This window comes from Chenopodium album, chromosome 14, assembly GCF_948465745.1.
Source record: "Chenopodium album chromosome 14, dcCheAlbu1.1, whole genome shotgun sequence".
Classification (NCBI taxonomy): Eukaryota; Viridiplantae; Streptophyta; class Magnoliopsida; order Caryophyllales; family Amaranthaceae; genus Chenopodium; species Chenopodium album.
In genome coordinates, this window is record NC_137847.1 from 18,990,390 (window position 1) to 19,003,259 (window position 12,870).

Here is a 12,870-nt window from a genome sequence, read left to right on the forward strand (position 1 = left end):
GGGTTTTTCAAATTCATCTATATAATGGAGTCATCAAGCCGAGATAGAATTGCTAAAAAGATTGCGAGATAGAGCAAAAAAAAACAAATAGCCAAGTTCGTCATTCTTCTTATTATCATTCACTATTCAACTTTCTGGCAATTAATCTCATTTTCATGTACCCACATAAGATTAACACTCCACATCCTTGCTAAAGCCCCTCATTTTGCCTCCTCTTAAATACTACAATACAGTTGCAAATGAGCTTAACAATACCACTTAAATTTGGTAATAAGTATTATAATCTGAAATTAATAGCAAATGAAAACTTGTAGATGATAATCAACTAATCTTTCACATAAAAAAAAATGCGAAAGCTCTTAAAATTATACTAATTAGTACTGCAATCCAATATATAGCAGGGGTGAAACTTTAAGAAGCATTATTAATTTTATAAATTTATTACCATTTTTTTTTACAACTATGACCAATTGGAAATTAAGTAATTTTGATTTTAATTGTTCTTATATAATTTTAGGATTGTGGAATAATTATGTACTTCAATGGAGATGGTGAACAGAGATGGAGAAGAAATTAATAGAAAGTAAAAATGTTCAAGAGTAATCAATACTTCAAGACAAGAAGAACTAAACTCATAAATGGTTAAGAAAAAATCAGTACTTCAAGGAAGATGAATAGAGAAAGGAGAAAGAAAGCTCAAAACTCATAATGATTAAGAAAATGTACGGACAATTTCCCAATGAGAAAGTCTACGGAAACTTACAAAATTACATATGGGGGTAATAAGGTAAACAAACATTTTGAGGGGTATAATGGTTCATGTACTATTCATAAATGCAATCTCTAACTTTTTATAAGGTAGGGAAAAAAATAGCTGAAATTACATTGATTAAATTGAGTTTACAACAAACGAAAGGACAATAAAGTAACATAAGTTACTATTGGCATAAGGAGCCCTTACACAATACCAATTAAGGTCATTAACGATGTATACCTTTAAGCTATTACAACGAGTGAGGACAATGCATATAAGGCTTACCAATATACATTTAAACATGCGATGGGACTATTGATAGAACGAGGGAAGTTGGTGATGATGTTTTGTGTTGTGCAAAGTATTTTCTAACATACAATTAAAAGTCTACAAATGTTGCTAAAATGACGGAGACATCCCAAAATCAGTATGCCTTACCCTAAGGGACCCCAATAATTCAAATGGATAAAATCCTCTTGAGATCTATGCTTCATACATGTCAATCACATTTTTTTGCAATCTGACAAAACCATATCTTATACTCCCTCCGTCCCATAATATAGTTCTTATTGTGTTTTTTTCACGGTATTTAAAGAAATGGGAGGAGAAGTGGAAAAAAGCTAGACAAATTAATACACATTTATATCATTAAAATCTTTAATTATACTTTATTACGAGTAGTTAAAATATTGTTAGAGTATATTGAAGTGAATGTAACAAGACCTCACTTTGTTTTTGTTTTGTTTTGGTTTTTTTTTTTTTTTTTTTTTTTTTTTTTTTTTTTTTTATTTTATTCCCTAACGTGTAAATCACAAAAGACGGTTGAATAATTACGTGTAAATAATACAAAATTTCAAGCATTGTGATTAAATATTAATGGAGTAAATTTAAGAATGTAAGAGTGAGATTTATGGGTTAGATTTAACATTAGTGACCAACACTACGGAAATTGAACCACTTAAAAATCAAATATTTCATAACGAAAATCGATCTAAATCATTTTTAATCAACTAGAAACTAATCCAAATCAAGTATTATAGACTCTTATAAGAATGAATCCCGATAACAAACCAAACCGCGTAAGAATATGGTTTCGGCCCAATAGAGCCCTTCATCTTATCTAAATAGAAAAAAAAATACTCCCTCCTTTTCATGATGTTAGTCCCATATACTATTTTGGGCGTTTAAAAAAGATATACCCATATTGAATATATTTCATTTATAATTTGATTTTTTTTTTAATTAATAAGTTGTGAATTGATGACAAGACTCTAAGTAAGGAAATCTTTACCTTAAATTATGCAGTTATGACTTGTGCTTTCCTAATAAAAAATTTAAAAAGTTAAATAAGGTAAACTGAATTATGTTGTACTTTAATGTTAGATTCCAAATATATTTCTTTTTTTATTTTATGTCATTGATTCCATATGAGACTAACATTATGAAACGGAGGGAGTACATCTTTGGTAGATAGCTCTGGTTGAGCAGATAATTTATTTATTTATTTATTTATTTTTTTTTTTTTTTTTTTGTGTAATTTAAGTCCCACTGATGACATTTTTGAAAATTATTTCATTCGTATTCATTGTATGCTTGATAATCATAATGCAGACATCACTTTTAGCATCCTAATTAAGTTCATAAAATTTGGTATTGATTACCTTAATGAAGCTCCGATTTTCAATTTTCCTATGTTCTTTTTGTAATAGAAATTTCCTCATAAATTTCACATATATTTCATTTACGGATTAACACTAATATTTTTAGAAGGATTTTTTTAAGAGCTGATACACATACATTGTATGTTGTCCCTATATACAACAACATTAGAAATTTGACACATCATCAAAAGAGGAAAGAAAACTAGGAGTCAAATTACAAATAATTGAGAGCACTCTTAACTTCAAAAACACGTTTGAAAAGTTATAAAGAAAATCGAATAGTAATTGTATAAAAAATTGATTGTAAGTAACAGACGCATACATATAATTAGGGGTGTCCATTCAATTTTCAATTTAAATTTAACCCAAATCTAATTTGATCCAAAATAATTTCAGTCTTACAAAAACTTAATAAAAATCCACCTTAATCGAGAATTTGTGCTAGTTTAATGTAAACCGGGCACAAGTAAAACGTTTTGTAGTCCCTAATTGTACTCTCTCCATTAGGAAGCTTTATTAACTTGTAACTGCAACCATTAGACAGGATGAGGTACTGTGCTTCTGGCTATGGCTTCCCTCAACATCACTCTTCCGCCATTAAAACCCATTTCATTTTCTCTCTCCTCTCTCTCTCAATTCCATGTCCGAACACTCCCACACCATCATTCTTCAATACCCACGTCTTCTCTTCCCATTCTACCACACGGCCAAATCCAATTTTTGAAATTCAAAACTCCCAAAATCACCTGCACTTTCTCTTTGATTCCCACCACTTCTGGGATTCCCATTGTTGAGGATGATGAAAGTGGGTTTATAGTTGTAAACTTTTATCACTTTGTTTATATTGAAGACCCTGAATTTGAAGTGTCCAAGCATTTATCCATTTTAGAGGTTCATTTCTAATCTCTTCTTTTATCCTTTTCTTTGCAATAATGTTGTTTGGTTCGATTGGGTGAATTGGAGGAATATGTAAGAGGATGTTTGGTTCACACAATCAAGGTATAGAGTACTTTGTATGAGTTTAGAATGGCTAAATTAAAAATGTCCTAAACATATATTCTATACCTTAATTGTGTGAATTCCTGGACATATTTGAACATCCATTGTAACCTCAGATTGGAGTAATTATATTGGGATTTTAATTTCATTTATTGGATTTTTTTTATATGGATGATAGATCTATAATTGGAGAAATTGTGTAGGAACAATGTAAAATTAGCTTGTTGTGTACTGTGGCTCATGGGAGTTCTTATAGTTGGCAAATGAGCAAAAACTAAGTGTGGCTGTACTATGCAACTGAATGTGGTTGTATTTTGCGTTGGGTACTCCCCGGAGAAAACTATAATATACACCCAGGTGCATCGACTAACTCAAAATTAGTTTTTGCTCTTTCTTTAATGATTAAATGAATGACAATCATTTAAATGAGAACAAAAACTCATGGTTGCATCATGCACCCAGGTGTATATAACAATCTCTCATTCCTGGTGTATATTGGACATCGTTGCACCAATAGGTTTTGTGAAAATTGTTTTTTTGATTGGGGTGATAATTGAAAAGTGGGGATGGTTTTGACTAGGGTGTAATCGAGTTGAGCCCAAGTTGCTGAGCTTTTATGTTCATGTATACTTAACTTTGGCAAGTCTAACCTTGAGCTCAAGCTTTCAACTGAACTTAATATGTTCTAGTTTGGTTTGTATGAACTAATAGTGTTTGTGAACGGTTCATAGATGGCTCATATACTATTTGAGTCAAGATCATAAATTGGCTTATGAAAGAAACACATTTTCTTATGCATGAGGTTTTTACATTGTTCCTACACTAAAATTTGCCAACTATAAGAAAAGGATAAAAGACAATAATGTTCATTAAATGAGCTTTGAGCTTGTTTTTTAAAAACCGATGTTGTTCATGAACATAAATAAACAAGCTTGTTCGTGAATATAAATAAACAAGTTGTTCACGATTAATATATATGAACGGTTATATCACTATATCTATTATTCTTGCTCTATCAGTCTAGCTCATTCATCAAACAATCTTAATAATTGTTTAAGCTTGGTCATTTATTGTATAAACGAATCTTATTGAGCTTAAGCTGAGCTCGTGCTAGAGTTGCTTATTAAGAATCTCAGCTCATTATTAACAGTGAAAGCTGTGGTAACCAAGATTATAAAATCGCCAAAATTGTGTAAAAGTTGTGTGATTTCTTAATTACTTTAGTTTCTACAAAAAATATTCATTATATTATTATTTTACACACTAAAATTAGAACAATGGTAACAGGCTGTGAAACCATGAAGTCCCAGATTAGTTTTTCTTATATATACACAACTTCCCACGTACTACACCAATGGGTACACTAAGTTTTTAGAATTTTACATGAAAACTTTCTTTCCATTATGTTCATGTTGCAAAATAAATGTGTGGGATGTACGAAAAAGGGAAAGACAGAAGGGAAAAAGGCATAGGAAAAAGGAAATGAATAAAATTAAAATTTATCACTGATTTATTGAGTAGGCTATGAAGTAAAGGACAAAACAATATATGTGGCAGAGTTAGTTAGCTATATTGACATAGGAAATAGTACTTAAGTTTTTGCAGCTTGTTATCTATACAACCGTCTATTTCACGTGCTGCAAGTCTGCAACACAATGCTATAGCATTCATGAATAGAATGCTTCGTGTTCGCTGACTGGAATCAAAGCACTTTCCTTACTTTGCTCTGGTTTCCCGCTTATAGTGAAATTTTTGCTTTCAAATTCTGTACTTCTGTAGTTAGGAGCATCGAATGTTCTAGAGCTCTATATTGAAGTTGAATTTATGAAAATTTCTTAGAAATTTTGACCATAGCTCTTCTTATCATCCCAAAGTATAATAATTTGTTAGGCAAGGATCCGGATTTTTATACTCTTTCAATTTCAGACAATGCAGTCTAGTCATATACTTTTAATCAATTACTTAGATTTATTGATTCTTTTTCTTTTTTGTTCAGTAATATTGGCTTTATGTTATGCAAAGATATCTATACGTAGCCCTTTCAAGATTTGTAAACTACTTCTCTTTACTGATAATGTGACCAGGAGCTTGATATACATGGACGGATATATATCAATGAACAAGGTGTTAATGCACAGGTATAATTATCCTTTTGTTGGGTTTATTTTTTTCTTTTTCTTATTGATCTTCAAGCCACATTACTTGACCAGTACATCTCATTATGTGTATATAAAGCATATTGTCCTTTGCTGCTACATCTGTAAAAGACTTTTCCTGATGTGCATTATGTTTGTATCAATCCGAGCTCCTCAATTCTACCACCCTGAAATTCTATTGATGATTGAAGCTAATAATATTACAGGTCTTGATATACTTGAGTTCGTTTTGTTCTTACGAATCTATATTCGTTTTACATATAATCTGTTCCTCACTACCACTTCCATACCACGACTATAAACTAGTTAGGTTTAGAATTGGAATGGCAATATCTTGTTTGCAGAATTTTGTTAAAACTGAAAGTTTGTGCTATTGACATTACCCAATGATGGTTCACAGTGTAGCTGACAGTTGTGCTCATTGAGTTCAATTTCACTCATAAAGGTGCTATGAGTTCTTAGGTGTAAACTGGTGTCCTTGTTTTGGGTTTAACATGCTTCATGGTCTTGTAGGTTCTTAGGTCAACTTTATAAATTCGTACTTTTGGGTCTAGACTGAATTAACGACTGATTTCTTATTTGGATTGACATCTTGTATATTCTTTGTTAACACAGTTTAGTGGACCATCAAAAGATGCTATGTCGTATGTGAAATGGCTTAGAGATGACCAAAGATTCACTGATATTTTGGTCCAAATTTCTCCTTCTAGTGGACATGCATTTCCAAGGTTGAAAATGCGTTACAAGCCTTCACTAGTTCAGGCAAGTTCAATGTGCAACATTTTATGACTACTGTCACTAATTATCTCTTCCACCTATTGCTTTTTTGTCAATTCTTGATTGACATTATTTGACGTGTAGTTTGATTTAGGAGCTCAAGATCTTCCACTCCTTGATCCCTCAATGCGTGCAGAACCTCTATCACCATCTGAATGGAGGGCTAGGTTAAAGTCACTAGATAGCAATCATGACAAAGCAAATGACGATCACAAGAGTTGCATTTTGTTGGATGTGAGAAATGGTACCTTTTTGCTTCATAGTTGACTGTGATTTTAACCTTTAACTAGAAAATCTGGAATTCCTGATGATGATAATTAGCAGAAGGATTGGAGAAATATTTTGCAATGTCTTTACTAGTTTTGAAATAAGAATCCTGCTGTTCTCTTTTGCTCTCTAAAATTATATTTTTGTTAAAATATCTCCATTGTTCTAGATTATAGGCAGTGAAGATTTTGCAAATTTTACTTCTTTCTTACTCTAAACATCAACAGTTTTGCCCCTCTTTTTCGTTGTCTTTGTCTTTTCTTTTTTTTTTTTTTTTTTTTTTTTTTTTTTTTTTTTTTTTTTTTTTTTTTTTTTGGTTGGGGGGGGGGGGGGGTGGGAATGGGGTTGATCAAGTCCCTTTTCCTGATGTGTGGCTCTAATGTTTAACTTTTATGCTGTGATATTAGATGCTTTTAAACTTTGCATGTCCTTATTTCAGAGATTAAGTTTGCCTTATTGTGTCAGGTTATGAATGGGATATTGGTCACTTCCAGGGGGCTCAACGTCCTGAAGTTGACTGCTTTAGAACTACTTCTTTTGGGCTATCAAACCTACAGGTATTGCTTGACAGAAATTTTGGTGTACATTTAGTTCTTGGTGTTGACTATACGGAATAATCACTTTTGGTTCATGTAGCCGACCCAACTTATGGGATTAAGGCTTTGATTGATTGATTTAGCTCTTGGTGTACAAGGAGATCTTGATTTGTTAGAAAAAAGCACTTCTTATTAACAACACAGTATCCCGTATAACTTAATTGCAAATAGAAAATGCTGTGACATGTTGCATGATGAAAGCCAATATGCTCTGTCCGCCCCACAATGTTTTTGACACTTCCCTTGTATGGATGTCCCAAATTATCTCGACCTTACTCTTATGAGAAAAAAAAATTCTTCTCTCTCTATCACGTCAACACCTCAGCCGATATCGAACACTTTTAGTAGGAGGGATAACCAAAGTTTGGGAAGTTGCAGGCCTTGCAGGCGCAAGGCATTGACAGAAACTGATATTAGCGGATAGTGACTGTCCATGAAGAGGACTGCAGCATATTATAATGCATTCTAGATTCAAATTTAAACTCAGTAGTGCTGATATAGTAAATACATTTAACATACAAGTACAACCTTTATTCACTAATGTAAATGGTTGAGAGAAATGAGAACTCAACCTGAAACGTGAAAGTGGAATTTGCCGTTGTTGAATGATACCTGAGATGAATGAAAAGATTTTCTCAGTGTTAGGATTTTGAGAAGCAAAAGGATTAAACTCCCTGTTGATGGAAAAATGGCAAACTGGCAAAGATCATGGAATAAAATTAACATATATATCAACTTGCGTATAAGAAAATATCTGCCTACTACCTTGGAGAAAGGTTCAAATTTCTGGCTCCTTCTAGATTAATGTTCTTAGCTGACTGAGGAGGCCAGGTTAGTCGAATGATGGTTAGGTGTTCAAGGACGCAAGGTGACCTTTTTTTCCAGGGTAAAGTATTGTAGAGCGAATGCCTGGAGCCAATGTTTGAGTACCAGGCATCGTGTATGATGGAGACCAAGGCATAGATTAGACTACTCATTCTGAAAGAGTGTATCTTAGCACAGTGGCTGATAGTGTGTCAGTTTATGTGCCTATCCAGTTCTATCTAGATGCGTTGGGTCTTTGAATTAGACTCTCTTGGCTAGTCTACTTGTGTATCATGTATTCATGTGTGACTTGGTTTAAGGACTCATGGTGACCTTGCTACTCGTCTTTATTGCTTTCTTAAGATCCACTTGGTTTAGACATACATTAAAAGATGTCTGTATATATATGGTTAGGCTTACATATAAGTTTATTTGCTTATAACCTGATATTGTTTATTCCATTATTTAAGTTGGTTACTCTTGTCGTAGTTGAATTAAAAAACTTGATATGCTTTGTAACTAAGATTGAAAGGTTGAATGTGATTAATTATGTAATTTATGTTATAAGCTTTTGTACTAGAGAGAGTTTTAAATCTCTTTGCAAGGATCCCTTTTGTTCCTTGGTCCATTACATTGGACTAATACCTCTAATGACCTAATAAGTGTACTTGAGGAGCCCTAAAATTGCCTTAAACTACTCAATCTTCCAAACCATTAAATATTCAATTTTTTTGTCAAGAAAACCAATAATCTCATAGTTTCACTGATGAGATCCTTGTCAATGTACCCATGCCATGGGATAAAAGGTGGCTTGAGATTTCCTAAAGTCTTCTGTAAGAGTACAGAGTTGAGATTTGGGCTATCCTGTTTTTTGCTTTCTTTTGCAAGGACACCTTACCCTCCTTGTGTATTACCTTTGCTAAAGCTTTAGTAATATTTCTTTTAATCAAAATAATGTACCCATGCCATACTCCTATGCAAATCTTGAATTATCTTCAACAATAAGGTGTACCCAAACTTTGTTATTTCCTACTAAATTGCATGTATTTTTACAATTTTTAACCCAATATGTTTCTAATTTAATGCTGACATCTTAATGGATGTGGACATTCTGTTATGATTTTTGGAAATCTTTTGTGCAACATCCTGTCATAGACTGTGTTCTTACAATTCGAAGCTTCTGTAAATGCTTTGTATAACCCTCTTAATTAAGGTTGCTTAATTATTTGAATGTGTGGAGGTAACTTACGTTTCCAGTGTTTTTGTATTGGCACACTTGTATATTGATCAGACTGTTGCTTAGTTTTGAAGCACTAGGTAAATATCTCTGGTTTGTACTTTGTTATCTACAGATATTCTCTTAAAGTTGTTTTTCCTTTGTGCTCAGAAGACTTGCTTTACCATAAATTTAGAATCATTTTACCAGAGATCTAAGTATAGTCAATTAGTCAGTATACTAAATGAACTTTGGCTTGTGAAGTCCCTGGTAAAGGTATGCATTTGATGCCACATTGATGTCAGACAGGGGAGGATTGTCGATGGATCTTTATTGAATAACTAAATGACTTTGACAACACAAACAACCACCACCATCACCACCTAGTATGGATCCTGTTATGAGCAGAGTTTAGGGACGTCAGATGAACGAACCTTTGTTATGGACTGGTTTGGTCGAGTTATAAGATCGAATAAACAAGAGATTTAGAAGACAAAGGCTTGAGCTTTTTGATTGATAAAGAAAAAACTGAAATATAAGATGATAGCTTGAGGCTATCGGTCTCTCTAGCAGCTTGAGGCTACAAGTCACTTTCATTACATTCAAATTCTCACATAGTTGCTACTACTGTTCTATTAGCTATTTATATTCAAGCACTAGCATGCCCTAGGCTTAATTAACTTTGTCTTCTACTACATCATAAAATCAGAGAATCAGCTTGCCCTTTGCATCGTTGCTCAATGCCATAGTGGAACATTAATTTGCTTTGTCTTCATCTTCCCTGCTGTCGCTTGGTGGCTGATACTTGTTTTCCTCCTTTTGGACACACCCTGCTTTTCCTTCTCCCCTTCTCTCGTACAGCTTTAGTGGTAGTTTGGGTTCACTAGTTGAGTCTATTACAACCTTGATGTGCTAATAAAGCAGGTTAAAATCCTCTTTAGATGAAGATGATATTGTTTACTCTCTTTTTTGAGATATTTTTCCATGAGCACTACACTGGTATCTTCAAAATTTGAGTACCATTAGGTCATGAAATTGTTAAACATGTGATAATGTTCTCTTATGTGTTTTCCAATTCAGGTGACTAATTCAGATCCTTTAGTGAATGTTGATAAAGATAAAACAGATATTTTAATGTATTGTACTGGAGGAATTCGCTGTGATGTATATTCTACCATCCTCAGGTTGTTCCCTTCTCTTTTTTAATTTACATGCTGTGCTTAAAGTTCAGTGGAAGTTGGAATATCAACAAGTATTGTTTACTTTCATCTTAATGACTTTGTGTGATGAATCACCTAATATTAAAATTTACAGACAAAAGGGTTTCAAGAACCTTTTCACTTTGAAGGGTGGTGTTTCAAATTATCTCAAGAAGGAAGGTCCAGAAAAATGGGTAGGTAATTTGTTTGTATTTGATTCTCGCCTTTCACTCCCACCAGCCACTTTCAAGCCTGGAGCCGCAACCTCAAGTGGAAGTCAGGAAGCTCCGGCTAATAGCGAATTTGCTCGATGTTACATATGTGGTTCACAAGTTAATGAATTAAGACATCGGAATTGTGCAAATCTGGACTGCAACCTCCTTTTCCTGTAAGTCATACCACAAATTCAAGTCCAAATTTGGATCTTACAAATGCATGTCTATTTATTAAACATAGTGAATATTATAACCTCCATTTATGTGAGTTAAGTTGCAATTAAAAAATAAACTCAAAAGGGGGACTACACATGCGGGTGGGTACTTTAACATTTACAATCGTTGTTGCAGGCCATACTTTTATCTGATATTATTAGCCTTTACATTTCTTATTTGAATTTATCAGAAGTTATTTGCCTTTATCCTATCTTATGTGTACTTGTTAGACCCAAAATCAATGAAAATTAGGTGAAGAGAAGCATTTGAGTATGTGCTATTCACCTGATAATTATCAGAACTTATTAGAACTTAATTTGATTGTAAATCAAACTTGTGTAGCTCTTTTTAACCTTTATAAGATCTTAACTCAGGTTGTTTTTCCTTAATATTACTAAACATATTTGAACTTACTAAATTTTATCGAAACTTATTTTTCTTGTATTGAGTAGAAATAAGGTGAACAAAATTGACTTAATGATTTATCAGATGAAATAGTCCAAATAAGTGAAGTAGAAGATGATGAAAATAAATGTTGCCATCAAGGATATAAACGGAAAGAAAGTAGAACTCAGTAAAACAATTGAGAACAACAAAGTGATGAACTCCAGAAAATGGAGACAGTATTATATTTGAAGCTTTACCTTGAAAAAACTCCTTCTAGTAGCACCACCCCCTTGTATGGTATGGTATGTTGCCACGTCATTTGCATACATGATTTGTCAGTGGGCTTTCTATTGTTTACTTATATTTTAAATACTCGCAATAAAAGAGAGGTCATTTGCTTAGATTTAACACCTATATTGGCTATATAAAAACAATTCATTAATAAAATCTTTCTTCATTTATTTTAGTTGCAACACTTTTTAACCTTTTCACTTTTTGACATTTCATATATTAACTTTGATCATTTGTACTTAATTTTTTTTTTTTTAAAAAAAAAAAAATAAAATAAAAAACTGTCAAATAGGAAAATATTGTTGGATTGGCCATATGCCTACCCAGCTGTGGTGATGCTGCCCACTATAAACTCCTTCATATGCTGCTTAAATCCATGACACTCATCTTTAATATCACTACTCAATCCATCTCTAAATAATATGCCACATTGTGTACTCCGTACTTTAGGCTGTCCCAAAAAAGTGGACCACTGTATATTTTGCAAGTCAAACATTGAACTCTTTTTTTTTTTTTTTTTTTTGGTTTCTGATACCTCTAAGTAAGGGCTTTATAGAATAACTGCACTGCTTTGATTAAGCTGAAATTCTTATGTAGTGGAGAATAGTTTTGGAATTAGTATTTAATTAGAATGTTTGTAAAACCTCCATGTATTAGACTTGTTTGAAAACCTATCTATTTTCAGGGTTCAATAGCTGTTTGTTTTTGCTGCAGTTGCTGCAGAAACTGTGTGGAAGGATTGAGAGGTTGCTGCTGTTCAAATTGTAAAACTGCTCCACGGCTAAGACCTGTTTTGTTTGGAAGTGTACGGTACCAAAAATGGCATCTTTATCGAGATAGTAAGGTTAGAGAAGAGATTTCTTAGTTTAAATCAGACAGCACTAACATCTCTCTTTTTGCGTTTGATTTTATGTTATCATCTTCTATATTGATGTGTAGCAGACTGAACTTTTAGAAAATTCAATGCATTTGTGCCTTTTGTAAATATATGTGATGAGAATGAAATTCGAAGTCCAGGATTTTGATTAGGTTGAGCTTTCAAGTAAGATTCAAATTTTCACTTCTTTCTTTTTTCATAGTAGCTTTGAAACTTCTTTGGTTGTAAGTAATTGGTTCTTTTTCCTTCATTATCCATGGCAAGCTGGTAAAACAATGTTGCACTTTGTGAGTTTTAGTTTATGATTGCCGCTTCTTTATTGCCTTTGGGTAAATGCATAAGCATGATATTTGTCACGGATTAAAGGATATGTATGCTTTACATATTATTTGAAGATTATTTGGTTAACCCTTCTTTAGACCGAAACATAATACTTCCTCCGCCCGTAATTATGT

At 32.9% G+C, this 12,870-nt stretch overlaps 1 protein-coding gene across 1 annotated transcript; it reads left to right on the forward strand.

Annotated features, from left to right (window-relative positions):
* Positions 1 to 2,928: 2,928 nt before the first annotated feature.
* LOC145580124 (rhodanese-like domain-containing protein 8, chloroplastic) lies at positions 2,929 to 12,602 on the forward strand. Its single transcript, XM_081637475.1, has 8 exons — positions 2,929 to 3,306; positions 5,499 to 5,552; positions 6,186 to 6,332; positions 6,432 to 6,591; positions 7,080 to 7,171; positions 10,311 to 10,414; positions 10,545 to 10,817; positions 12,253 to 12,602. Exons 1-8 carry the CDS (start codon positions 2,983 to 2,985, stop codon positions 12,401 to 12,403), a joined length of 1,305 nt encoding a protein of 434 aa, XP_081493601.1. The 5' UTR covers positions 2,929 to 2,982; the 3' UTR covers positions 12,404 to 12,602.
* The last annotated feature ends 268 nt before the right edge of the window (positions 12,603 to 12,870 follow it).